At 32.3% G+C, this 13,963-nt stretch overlaps 1 protein-coding gene across 1 annotated transcript; it reads right to left on the bottom strand.

Moving 5' to 3' along the window:
- Positions 1–3,781: 3,781 nt before the first annotated feature.
- On the bottom strand, positions 3,782–12,467 carry LOC133202607 (IgGFc-binding protein-like). Its single transcript, XM_061338450.1, has 8 exons — positions 12,211–12,467; positions 11,734–11,807; positions 9,945–11,227; positions 8,521–8,614; positions 7,580–7,630; positions 6,663–6,842; positions 6,101–6,283; positions 3,782–4,042 (listed from the first exon to the last, which is right to left on the bottom strand). The coding sequence occupies exons 1-8, from the start codon at positions 12,360–12,362 to the stop codon at positions 3,807–3,809; spliced, it is 2,253 nt and encodes a 750-aa protein (XP_061194434.1). The 5' UTR covers positions 12,363–12,467; the 3' UTR covers positions 3,782–3,806.
- Positions 12,468–13,963: the final 1,496 nt, after the last annotated feature.

The raw sequence follows: 13,963 nt of genomic DNA, 5'->3' as shown, positions 1-13,963 counted from the left end.
TGTATCTTTGTCAATTTTATATATAATATGGAATGCAAAGATCGGTAACTCTTTTCAAAATTTTGTTTTCCTGTAGCTTGATTTGTCTCTTCACAGTCTGAGAAAAAAAAACATAATACAATCTAAGAAAAACATAATTAAATCTAAGAAAAACATAATACAATCTAAGAAAAACATAATACAATCTAAGAAAAACATAATAAAATCTAAGAAAACATAATACAATCTAAGAAAAACATAATAAAATCTAAGAAAACATAATGAAATCTAAGAAAAACATAATACAATCTAAGAAAAACATAATACAATCTAAGAAAAACATAATACAATCTAAGAAAACATAATTAAATCTAAGAAAAACATAATAAATTCTAAGAAAACATAATACAATCTAAGAAAAACATAATACAATCTAAGAAAAACATAATAAAATCCAAGAAAAACATAATATAGTCTAAGAACTCATATTGAAATGTACTGAGTAATTAATAAAATTACAATTATTTTGTCTTTTTTCTCAATTAAATTACTAAGCTCTAAGGTATGTAATAATAAAAATTTCAATTGATTTACAAAAGACTTTGTTAAATTACAAATTACATTTTCATTTTCACAAATATATATAATATTTGTGAATAAATACAGAAAAAGTACAATATAATTTGTTCAGACTCTGTGCTAATTTTACATTAAAGCAAATAAACATAATCTGAATAGTGCATGTGTGTTTATTATTAAATAAATTTTGGAGAATTTCCTGTGATTAATTTGACAGCTTTTAATATTTTAATGTGTCCTAAACACAAGATCTACATGTACATGTATATTAATTGCCTCTCCTGTGAAATTTGATTAAAAAAGGTTTTCCAAGGATTTATGAATCAAAAATTTCAAATCATTTCATTAGTAGGTAAAAATGCAAATGTTGACAATATTCACAATTTTCGCATACAGTGTATGTCATTTTAAATTACAAAAGGGTAGATCAAAATGGACCATTGGAATGTTTGCCAAGTGCTATAAAAACATTTTGATCTGCAAATTTAGGACTCTTATATCCTAAATCATTTTTTTTTTGTTTGTTTGACGTCCCTTGAGAGAACTTTTCACTCATATATTAAAAGGCACCACTCTTGTCGGTGGAGGGCTGGATATTTAAGATCTAAACTTATGGCCTTTGAGCAATGAGAGATCTACTTCGTGCCAGCACCTACTACAACAGGGGACCTCGGTTTATATGGTCTCATTCGAAGGAACGGTCTCCACATCCCGAAGTGAGATACGAATCCGCGAGATAAGAATCAACTCCTTACTCCCGACTCTAGAGCAAACGCTCTAACCCATTGCTCGACGCGGGCGACAAATCATATAATGAGACATCTGTATAAACATTTTTCACCACCGACAGATATTTAACAAAAAAGTTTAGAAAAGAAGTGACAAAACAACACTTGGCCAAAAGCTATAAAACATACTGGAGCAAACAAAAAAATCGGGAAGACCTGAGCAATCTTATTCAACGAACTCGTTAAAAACTCTCAACTGACAGAAAGCCTTTACAAATTGAAAGATTTTTTATCTTATAATAAGTTTGTTTTACTCATAAGTAGAAAATTCGGCAAAGTTAGAATTCCAAAGATAGGAAGTTATAAATGAGTTCCTCTGTGAATAATTCTTTGAACGAAATGAAGCATTGTTAAACGTAAAAGACTTTTGATAATGTATGTACCTTGGCCTTTATTTTTATCTACAGAAAAGCAATAAAACAGACATACGAGGGTTAATCCAAAAGTAATGTTTCAACTGCTATAAAATTTTATTAATCAAAACTTTTCAACAAACTCAACAGCCCTAATAATTCATTCAGATATATACAATACTTTATAAAATGATAAAATAATTAAACATAACTTTGGGTGTCGTCTATCGCCGCAAAGCAAGAATATGACCTTTCTCTTCGACACTAATTTTGAATCTGATGATACCTAAGATTTACTCAAAAAGAAAGAATTTAGAGATAACTTTTGGACAAAGTTCAAATAATTTAATACATGATGGTTTATAACAAAATGGCAGTAAAGAGTATTAAAAAGATCACGGGAGAGGTTAAAAAGATAAGCTGATGAAATGAAAATGAGTGCCGAAAAGTAACGTCGGTATTATTCTTGTCGTGTGGCAATAGACAAAACCGAATGTTGTGTTTTTCTTAATATTTTAAAAGTATTTGATATAATCGAAAGAAATGTTCAGGCAAAAATCAAAATAGATAGGGGTATTAGTATGTCAAATTTTGTTGATAACATTTGATTCTATAGCAGTTGTGATATTAGTTTTGGATCATCTAAACATGAATAATAAATAGTTTACAATATAAGTATATGGCTAAATTATAACCATGATGTAATGAAAAAAAATCTCTAATATCATCAATAACGGTAAAGCCACCAAGAAAGACTCATTTTCTAATTTCATTCAAGAAACATAAAATGCTTTATTGACATTTTGATGACTGTGTGTATTCAGCAGAACTAGGCTTGTTACCATTGATGGATCTGTGCTTTTTATCTACACACGGATGAACAGACTTTTTTTACTTTCCAGAATTTGTTTTCCCCATGCTAGACATTTATATTCCAACAATAAAAATTAACTAAAAATGAGCTATTATCAATTCGGAGTACGAGTGGATGAAAATGCTCCACAAAAAGCAAATTTAACTTACCTTTCTTCACTGTTAGATTTCTTTACCTTTTCCAATGTATTTAGAAGTATATATGTACATATCTTTATTGGCTATCACATTAATTTCGAGAATAAAAACCATTCATTTAATTCTGTAATTTCTCACAATGCATGGTATAAATAAACACCAGACATGTAAAGCCTCAGGAATTTTCTAAATCTGAAATATTAACTGTATTTTAATTAATATTACATTAATCATTTAACTTTGAATGTAATTTGTAAGTGCATGTACTCTTATCTACATGTAAATAAGAGAAATCGGTACTATTTTAGCTACTAGTACAATGACTTTGAGATAAAAAATTAAGAAAAACACAAATAACAATCCCCTTAGAATGAGAGCTTACATTTTTATTTTTCACAAAATACGCCCATTTGTGGTTCAATCAAATTTGAGCATATAGGCCTATACTTCTTTGCATTATATTGACCGTAACTGTACTGAATACTTTGTCCAATAATTAAACAACTGTAGGTAATTGAAGAATTCTATTTTTCCATATTGGCAGTTAATTCAAATAAATCTGGGCAACCACTCTCCAGAATCAAAGACGAAACACACTGAAACAGAAAAATCATTTAAATTTGTTTTGATTTTATACTTTTAATTGTATTTTGTTTGAAAAGCCTAGTTGGTGTTCACCGTGGCAAAGTCACTGCTCTGAAAAGATAAATATTTGTATCGGACTATTGTATTTATTGTGAAATCCCTTTCATTAGTTATCCAATAAAAGACAATTCTTAATTTTGAAAATTGTGTACAATGTATTCAATTGCAAACATAACAATGTACTGAATTAACAGAACAATTGACTGGGGAAATCAGGGTACATTAAGTTCATCGAATTGTCCGTAATATAGTTCCTACCTATTACGCAAAAAAAGGTAGAGAAATAAAATAAGTATTTATTCTTTTGAATTTCAAAATGTGAGCAATAATTTAATTTGTTATAAATTCCTTATGGGTGCTCAAAGACCTCTCTATGAACAAGCACAATGAAAAACAAATGCTTAGTCTGCTTAAAAAACAAAACAAAACAAATACTTTTTCATTGTCAATGTTATGCCTCACAGACATAACCTGAAACAGAGAACCCGACTCCCTCGTTAGTCCACTTATAATCCATGTTAGGATGAAGGACAATGAACTCCTTTTTACTGTTTATTGATGTCGGGTCGGACTGACTACTCCACTGCGTATAAAAATCACTCACTTTAGATCCATCATCATAGAGCCAGTCTCCTGGATATTCAAGTCTTTCTCCTTGGATAAGGTAACTCGATCCTTCAACACTGGCTAAAAAGACAATTGTTTGTATGATGAAATAAATATTTATTTTAGGGTTAATTTAGAAATTATATTTAAAGCTATCAGTATTCAAAATTAATATCCTTTTGGAAAACTATTGTAGATATTCAGCTCTAATCTTAAAAATGCACAACCAAGTGCAAACAAGTGGAATGAAAATAGTGTTGAAAACCTGAATGCATTTGAGTTGAACTTCTTTAGAAACATCAGACAAACACTACGGGTCAGTTTTGAAGAATTAATAGTAAAGAATTTAATTTGGTCCGATAAGTTACAAAGGGACCGGTAACATACGAATGATGCTTGTTTTATTTTTTATTCCGATGACCTATATACTATACTGTTACATGTAGCGGTCACCCATTTAAGGACTGTTCATGCTTACTGCAGTGTAAGGTCCATGAAATTGAGTGAAACTTTACCGTGTCAGTAGAAAAGGAAGTTCTCTATAAATAAATAAAGGATCACAAAAATCAACCATTGGATGCTACCGGACCTCGTAATCAGTGAATGCAATGCTGTGTATAGTTTAAATATTTTAATGCCCCTTGATATTTACCTCAAGGCTTAAATCATTCACATTCATAAACAAGCGACCCATGGGCCAAAACACTCACCTGCTACGTTCTGAAGAAGATTTAAAAAAACCCCTCTTTTTTCCAATAAAAACAAATTACTCTATTTTGTGACCCAACCTTAGTTCCCAAGAGTTTATAATTTAACTGAGCATGAATCCACACAACACTGGGATACTTCAATACCAATATGACTTACAATGAAACACATTGAATGGTAAAATCTTATGTTTGAATGGAGCGTTTTGAGCTTTCTTTAGAACGTTAATTGTCATATAACGACAGGCCCATTTCTTTTAGATAGGAAAAGAACGGTCAAATGGTTAATTCGATTACCTATAGAACAAGTTTTCCATAAATACAATTATAGCCAATCAAATTGACAGTCTATATGTTGTGGTAACTCCAATAAACATAAGTTCATAAAAACGTACAAATTCGTTGCACCATGTTTTTTAAACAGAGTCTCTAACTCTTCCTCCTAACTTCATAGCATCTCCATTTTAGTAAAACTCATGTTGCTAGTCGCAGAGACTGGGGTGTCTTAAAACATTGCGACGAATATTTCTTTCTCGTTTCTAAAGAAGTGGATGTGTCATTATGTAACAATTTACTTTCGATAAAAAAAAGACCCAAACTCTCCATTCAAACGAAAAATTTTTACCACTTCAATGCTCATCATTAACAGTTGCTACCTATTTTTTTTATCAACTTAGGTCAGTCGCGGCCGTGATTCGAACACACGACCTACCGATCACGGAGCGAGCGCCCTTGATATTTGAGGTAGGCCCTTTAATTAAAGACAAATAACACAAAGTCATCTATTCCCGTTTTTTAAAATGATTTTTTATCACATTGATTTGCACGAAGGCCTTCTGGTTTGGTCCTAATTAAGTTATTAAGTCATACTAACACAAGTTATTACAAAGTATCCAATTTCTAAATAATTTGTTACTGAAAATGACTTCAAGTTATTGAAGTCACACATTAATCTTTGTGGACTTAAATAGAAATTGTACTTTCCAAATACAAAATTGAAAGTTTTTATGAATTTTTGTTGGTGCAGTGTTAAATTTAGAATTCTATTGCCATCAGCAGTATAAAAAAATGCTCACTGGCTTAATGAGATGAAAAAGTTGAGGTGAAAAATGAAATGAATGCAACAACATCACATTGTATTTATGTTCATGTACATTGTATATGACCTTGCTGTCCTACAGAAGAGAAATGTTTTAAGATTTTATTCCTTTATATATTATGCTTTGTTGCAAGTTTGGTTGAATTTGGACCAGTGATTCTGAAAAGACATCTAACTGTGAAGATTTACAGATGAATGAATTTGGTTGAATTTGGCTCAGTGGTTCTGGAGAAGAAGTCTAAAATGTGAAAAGTTTACAGATGAATGGATTACGGACGACAGGTGATCTGAAAAGCTCACTAGAGCTAAAAAATTAAAAAAAAAAATTCTCACCCGTCATATTTTTGAATAAGAGAACCTTTTCGTTGCTATTCAATTTTACGAGGTGATGCCCCTCTGACTCGCAATTTTCCTCTATATCTCGGATTTTGGAAGGCTCCTCGTGTATTTGATAGCAAAGAGTGGTACCGTTGCTTGAAGCACAATTGAAATCTGGCGGACAGCAACTACAGATATCTAAAATATACAAAAAATCAAAAGAAAATTTAACGTTATTAAAAATTAAACATGAAATATAGGAAAATGTCTATGTCTATACAAAAGTGTTGTCTACTGAATTCGCATGAAATCAACACGAAGCAAAACACCTGAAATTTTGTAGATGTAATTAACCGTATTGCAGCTGAGAGATAATTTCATTAAATATTCAAGTGAAAACTTTTGCCAAAACACATTTGTCGAACAATTAAGCGAATCCTGATAGGCAAAAGGTGACTGATATTAAGCGATAATAAAAGACTCCGTATCTACATGTAGTGAGGAAGATCAAAGATCATGCATTATATCAATACAAATTAATTCCATAAGAAAGACACGTAGAAACTGCAGCACGTACCATCTGGAACACAGGAAATAAGTTCTAAAGATTTCCCAGGACATCGTAAACCTTCATACTGTGGTTTTGGATTGTTGCAAACACGTGACCGGAAGGATGTACCTGTGCTCTCGGATACAACCTTTCCACAAGACAACTGACATTCAGACCAAGCTGTCCAAGCATTCCACTGACCATCAACTGTAAAATGAATAATGTATACAAATAAAATAATTTATTACATTTTCAACAGTAAAATACTGTGATTTATTTATTGAATAAAAGTGATATTCTCTCACAGTGTGAAAGGATACCAAAATAATATTCTCTCACAGTGTGAAAGGATATCAAAGTAAGTAAAAAATAATTTCTGGCCTGTCATAAGATAGAGATAGTACCTAAGCATCTTGATAGAGCTAAAACTGCAAATTTCTTAATATAAATATATTGCTAAAATCCATGCTATGTAATGTTTTCAATCACACAACTGCTAAACTGTGACGTCTCAACCGCTCAACTATGACGTCAAGCCTATGACACTGTGTTAAGAAAAAACAGAGGCAAAGGGAAAATCAAAGAAAATGTAATAAACAGAAAATTCAATGTTTTGTAGATGAATATGGAATTTATTTCACTCGTGAGACAGGATTTTTTGATACTTTCACTCGTGTTTCGCACTCGTGAAAATATCAAAAAATCCTGTCCCACTCGTGAAATAAATTCCATATTCATCTACAAAACATTGAATATCCTCTATGTATAATTCAAGAACAAGAGGAAATTCCTGTTGTATACGTTATGACAAAAAGCATAGGCCTTGAAATGCTGAAATGTTTATCAAAATCTTAAATTCAAAAGATGCAGTATTTACTTTCAGACAATCTATAATATCTGCATGAAATTTTCGGGTAGATATAAACCATCCAAAAAAAACCTACTCGGTGGATGCTTTGCACAATCTTCGTCTATAAATCCGTCGGCATCGTCATCTGCAAGAATAAATAGTATTTATTATCTATTAGGTGAAATATCTTGGTATAGAATTATAAACTTATTCATATAATATGTGATCATAAGTCATTTTTCTTACTAAGTTTATCAGTTAACGTACTTTAAAAAATGTTGAAACATTTCTTCCCCAGTTGTTAAGTGCCAATAAGTACATTTATTTTCTAATCACTTACTAGTACACTAAATTCAATATTAAAATATGAGTTACTGGTTCTCAATACAAAAAATGAAAATATTTAATTGGATGTACTTATTTGTTTTAGTTGAAATTATGCAATTTTAGTGATATTATATTGAAAAGCTCGAGAGTGTTACTTTGTTCTTAGGTCCTTCACTCGCACGAGGTAAAGAAAGTTAATGAAAGCTTTTGTTTGCTAAAAAAAGGTGTCCTTTTATCAGACAGTTCAACCAGTATCAATAAATTAATTGTTAAATATTAAACATGCATGTCAGTAAACTGTTTTGTCTTTCAACGCTTGATCATGTACTAGTTCTTGTAAACAAAAGGTAGCACCATTACTTATTGTCTCTGATGCAAAATCAATCTTTTCCTGTCTAAATCGATACCAATGATATGTCTTTCATCGTTGAAAGAAATGATTATGTTTGCCTAAATCTGTTTTGTTTTAATTAAAAGCTATTACAAAAGTGTTAAAGATTTTTTTGTTTTTCAGTAAAATGTAAAAATCTATTAAGCACTACTTCAATTCAAAAGCTCTCACACATTGCCTCACTTTGACATAGCATCCATATAAATTCCTTCATCAGCGATTCATCTTATACCTCCAAGATGTTACGAAGTTTAATTAGAATGGTACCTATCGCCATTTGAGTGTATTCATGGTCTTAGGATACAATAATATGATACCTATTAAATTTTTATCACAAATTTCCTCGTCAATCAGCCCATCACAGTCATTATCTATACCATCTGGGACATCTCCATTGGTCACATTGCACGGCTGAAAGTGAAATACAAGGTCAGCTGAGCTAAATATAGATTTCATCAAAAATATAATAAACCTCTTTTCTCATTTAGCTTAATATAAAAATTGTTTTGGTCTTTTACATATTCAAAATGATCTATTACAATATTATAGATATTTAATTAGATTTAGCTTTCTTACGACCTTTGATACTATTTGCTGTATCATTATACACACTACTAGTACAGAGCTCCAGATAATTTTTTACCTCAAAGTGTATTTACTCCCTGATTTTCAAATCAATACAGATTTTGCTTTTTCAGCAAAATAATCAAAAAGTATCTTTTTAATCTATTGCTCTTTTGACATCTAATGTGATTTTTAGCTTGTTATACAAATAGGTGTTTTCTGAAAGAGGAATGCATAATAAAGAAAGAAAGACAGTTTCTGCATTTATCAATTAGGTTAATAAAATTTTTAAAAATCTTGTCAGCTTTTAGCTATAACTGACAGAGAGAAACATTTCGTTTCTTTCACCAGAAAGACCATATGGTAGGCGAAGTTACCAAGGATTAGGCCTATGTCGATCGTAGCAAGAGTTACGAGAAAAATATCCTTCCTTTGGCCAGAAAAATATAATATTCAAATTTTCATCCCCACCTGCCCCTCTCAAAATGTCCCGCCCCGTTGTTTTTGTTCTTGTTTTGTTTTTTGTTATCAAAAATATATATTAGGTTTTGGTATATAAATTGTTGGCATCGACCGAGGTAAAAGTTTTAGAGTTACTCCCCGTTTGCATTAAAAGTCACGTGGCGCTATTTATAGCAAAGGGGCATGTGGAAAGCAAAAAAAAAAAAAAAAAAAAAAAAAAAAAGCAATTATTTTCATACAATTAATAAAGGCTGTCTGCGGACTGTAGATGATCATATTGCTACAGAAAATGGTTAATATATAAGAACTGTGTTATAAACAGCGATAAAGGATAAATTAGACACCATGCGTGTTTTGTGACAATATCGACGTGTACGCGCTGAGAACGAAAATTTGGATGTTATATGAACAGTGGAAATCTGTGATATTTTCAGACAAAATACGAGTATTTAATATTCAAATCTTTCTCCCGAACTGGAAATCGGCCTACTAGGTTATTCCGAATACGCTTATAAATCAAAATTTCATTTTGATAAAAATTCAAACCGTCGTATGCAGTACTTTCGTAGTGTAATGCTTATTTATGATTGCTAAGGCATAATTGTACGCCCTGTTCTAATTTTTAAAGCGTATTTTGAAAAATTCAATGCATATTTCTACAAATACGCACCTTATCTGGAGCTCTGCTACTAGTATACTTATGTGTTTTACGTACCGTGTTTATTGGAGACAACCTCATTCCGGCAGGGAATCCATATGATTCAAACCTAGCGAGTCCATAAATATATCCACCAAAGACCACAATTGGTGAAGTGTGACGAAATGAGTGGGAACCAGTAGACACTGAAACATGGGAAGCCAAGTACTGAGTCCCTATTATTTGCCTATAAATCTGACTTGATGGTAGGTTCACTCCATCTAATTGTAAACCGTCTGCATCTTTCGAGTGCACAACAAACATAAAATAGTTGGTATATTCGCCTAATGAGTACTTTGGGGTGGTGAAGACATATTCTGAGCTATACTGTTCAATCGGAGGGATCAGTGTCATGGCTGGGTCGGCCATCTCTAGAACCTGGCTCGACACAATCTGAACCAGCATGATGGGCTTTGAAGACGTGACAAAGCTGTACAGATATGATGAGTGGTATTTTTCTAAGAAATCACCGGCTTTTGAAAGATACAGTGTGTATGATACGTTTTTACTAAGTTTATAGTCAAATCCAGTCGTTTTTACTACGGTACTGTCTTCGCTTGCAATAAACCGGAAGTAGTCACCGGTCGTTCGAGTAGGGATAGGTAACGTAATAAATCTTTTGCCCCAAGAATTTGTTGGTGTCATTTGCTGAACCAGATGGTCTTTACTGGTACCAAATCCAACGTTTGTGCGCCTATTTCCGCTATAAACCACAATAGGCTGGCTTGAGTTAATTCTTGTCCCTGTTATATCTGCTGGAGCTTGTATCTGAACAGTGTCAAATGGACTTATCTGAAACTTGACGACATCGCCATTGCCATAACGTTGCGATCGGAATTTAATTTTAGAATCATCACTCATTTTTATCCGTATTTCTACAAACGTATCCGCGAAAACGCCGCATATAAGAAACTCAGTGTTATAATTTGAGGGAAAATGAGATACTGTGTAATATTCTCTGCCAAGGACATCAATCGGCAAGGCGAGGAATGCATCAGTAGAATATTGTTCTTTATTGACGCCATAAACGATAACTTCATCACTGGCAGACACACTGAGCGCCTTCTGACTTTCGCCTGTTCCATACATACGAAATTCATTGCTTATGAATAATTGCTTTGTTTGACCAGATGTCAAAGTAAAAGACTCATACACAGAAGGCATATTCCATTTTGGAGAAGTTACTACGACCTTTACTTCATAAGGTTTGGCAGTGGTTATGAAAAGCTCGACAGGTAACGCTCTTTGAAAATTTTCCATAAATGCAACAACGAAATCTGTTCCTTTGTTGTCCGGAAAATCTCAGAAAGAAAAAAATATAAATAAAGAATATATATATGAAATTTAAATAAAAATAATAAAAATATCTTTTTCGTCTTCAGGATGGAACCAAAAGTGTAATGTATTTTTACAAAATACTTCATGTTTAGAAGTCTATTGTCACAAAATTTATTCCAGCTTTAAGAATAATTTCATATCATAATGATTCAATCAACTGAAGGAATACAATCACCGGAAAAGCAGCAAAAATATTTTTTTTTCCAGAAAACCTTGAATTGGTCCAACAAACTGACTATAATAGAGTGTATCCCACTCACTGAACATTAACTATGCATATGACTCTGTTTCTATGAGGAACAAGAAATGAAGTAGAAATCTGTTTTTCAGTACTTGTGGGTTTGTGTTCATTTCTATTCTTTTATGGTCTTTATTTATGCAGGAAATGCATTGATTGAATAAAATTCATTGAGTTATTTTGAATACATCTGCTGCTGTATCAATCTTCAAAAGAGTAGGAAATACTTACTTTGAACGTCTTTATAAACGATATTAGATCCCTGGTATTCATAATCAAACGTGCAAAATTCAATGACAGACTCCCTGTCTGAAAAGATAAATACCTTTCATAAAATATATCATTTAACAGGCTTAAAATTGAGCTCCTTGAGCATTATCCTATAATCAAATAGGTTTTGCCTCAGTAGAATTGCAACTCGTTTCCGTTTTCACAGTGCTCCAGCACCAAGAAGGTACATATACGTATGGGAAAAGTATTTTTTCTGCTTTCTTATTAAATTACTAGAGATATATACAACAATGAGAACTTTCATTTAAATTAAGAACAAAATGGAAAAATATTGTGTTTAGAGAAAAAGCAATATAATACATTCAGTTAAAGTGTTTTACATGTAAATTTCATTTCAGAAGAAAAAAAGCTCTAGTCCTCAACGTGAACATTTATTAGCAATGGCAATTTTTAATTTGCCGTTACATTTTCTGGTACTTACCTTGAAGGAGATCGAAGTGTTCCCAACCGGGTATCGAAAGATAAGTTACCGTCTTAGACGTGGAATATTCATCAAACACATAGCAAAGACAATTTCCCTCATCAAACCCCAGGGACCTACATTCGAGGGAGGAAGCACACAGGGACATACACTCCCGGAGAGTACACGTGCTACTGGAGTTCTTGATATTTGGGGTATAACGATAATTGTCTGTGACGTCACTGTTTTTGGTCCAGGAAAGGCAACAGTTGGCATTTGTAGATTTAGTAAAGTGGAGGAAAGATAGTAGGAATATAAACATGATTGTATTGGTAACGACTCAACAATGGGAATATTACAAATGGGAAAGATTCTACGTTGAAATAAATTTTATATGAATTGATAAACTACATCGATCATATGCTGGTGGCTGAATGGGTACGCTTACGTTTACTGACAACCAATTGCGCCCTTGTTTGCAGTATGAATGTACTTCCGGTGTACAAAAAAGCGTTATCTTTGTGAGCTGAAAATCACAAAGCGCTTAAAGTCAAATATACTTGACAACTTTCTGCTAATCATTATCGACTGTTGGCTGGAACAATATTATATCATAATATGTGTAACAGTTTTACACAATAGATGGAATTGATTTTATGCTTTTGTTTGCTTGTACCCCCTACGACTTCCTAAGTATATGTGCATTGTGGAAAAAGGGTACTTGTTCCAGCGTTTGAATTTAAAAATTAAAAAAAGATAATTATGCATCTATAAAGTCTCTTTTATAGTAGTTTCAGTCCTAAGATATTTATCTTATCACTACCTTCTTTAACTCGTGTTTTCAATATAGATCTTTAAGACTGATTTATTATGAGTTGTTTAACGTCACAGCGAGATTTATCATTCGTATAGCACTACAGATGAAGATTCCGGACTTCAGTCTATACACTAGTCCAACATTGATACCCCCACCCATTCTGCCAGCATCTTGTTCCCACGATTGTTTTTATCTCCCGATCCTTAAACTCTCATCTGGTCCCGGAGATTCAAGACGTTTACATCCTTGCTATTCACTTATTTATAACTTAATGATGATTGATAAAAAATTTTGCAATTCAATATTAAGAAACTGAGGACTTATTTAGACCACACCTGATGTTCGATACCTAATGTCCAATCCAATCATGTAATCTGACTTTTCATAATAAAATATTGATTAAATTAATCAAGAAGCAGAGATGCAAATTTTTTTTTAGGCCTTTAAGAATATAAAACTTGAAGTCCTCTTACTTTTGTCTTCTGTGTCGCCTGCAAAGCAGAGCGACACTTAAAAATCACTTTACCTGGCGTATGTCTGTCAGTTCGTCTGTCACACCTTATATCTGGAGAATTGAAAGAGGTTTTGATTTGGTATTTTGTACATATATTGCTTGGCACTTTGGCTTTTGTAAATACTACCGACCTGGTGACCATGAAATTGACCTTTCACCTTGCTTTTCAAAATACTTCATAGTATTTTACAGCATATTTTGACAATTAAGAGAAAAGTCTCTGCTATTTAGCACTTGCACTGTTTGTTATAATACCAGCGCTACGGTCCACTTGACCTTGACATTTGACCTATTTTGCCAAAAAAAAAAAAAAAACAAAACAAAACAAAACAAAAAAAAACAAACAAACAAACAAAAAACCATAACCGAGTTACGTCTTTTTAATCTTGAGAGAAGGGTTTTGATAATTGGCATTTATATCATATGTTTTGAGCTCATG

This window comes from Saccostrea echinata, unplaced genomic scaffold, assembly GCF_033153115.1.
Source record: "Saccostrea echinata isolate AGI-Se365-2 ecotype Australia unplaced genomic scaffold, CSIRO_AGI_Sech_v1 ptg000047l, whole genome shotgun sequence".
Lineage (NCBI taxonomy): Eukaryota > Metazoa > Mollusca > Bivalvia > Ostreida > Ostreidae > Saccostrea > Saccostrea echinata.
The sequence above is the reverse complement of the archived record's forward strand: the minus strand, read 5'-3'. Positions and strand labels throughout refer to the sequence as shown.

Coding starts and splice junctions, on each gene's coding strand:
- LOC133202607 (XM_061338450.1), bottom strand. CDS start 12,362: ATGTCCCTGTGTGCTTCCTCCCTCGAATGTAGGTCCCTGGGGTTTGAT. Junction 11,228..11,733: donor CGTTTATAAAGACGTTCAAA/GTAAGTATTTCC, acceptor TTTCTTTCTGAG/ATTTTCCGGACAACAAAGGA. Junction 8,615..9,944: donor GGTTGTCTCCAATAAACACG/GTACGTAAAACA, acceptor TTTCACTTTCAG/CCGTGCAATGTGACCAATGG.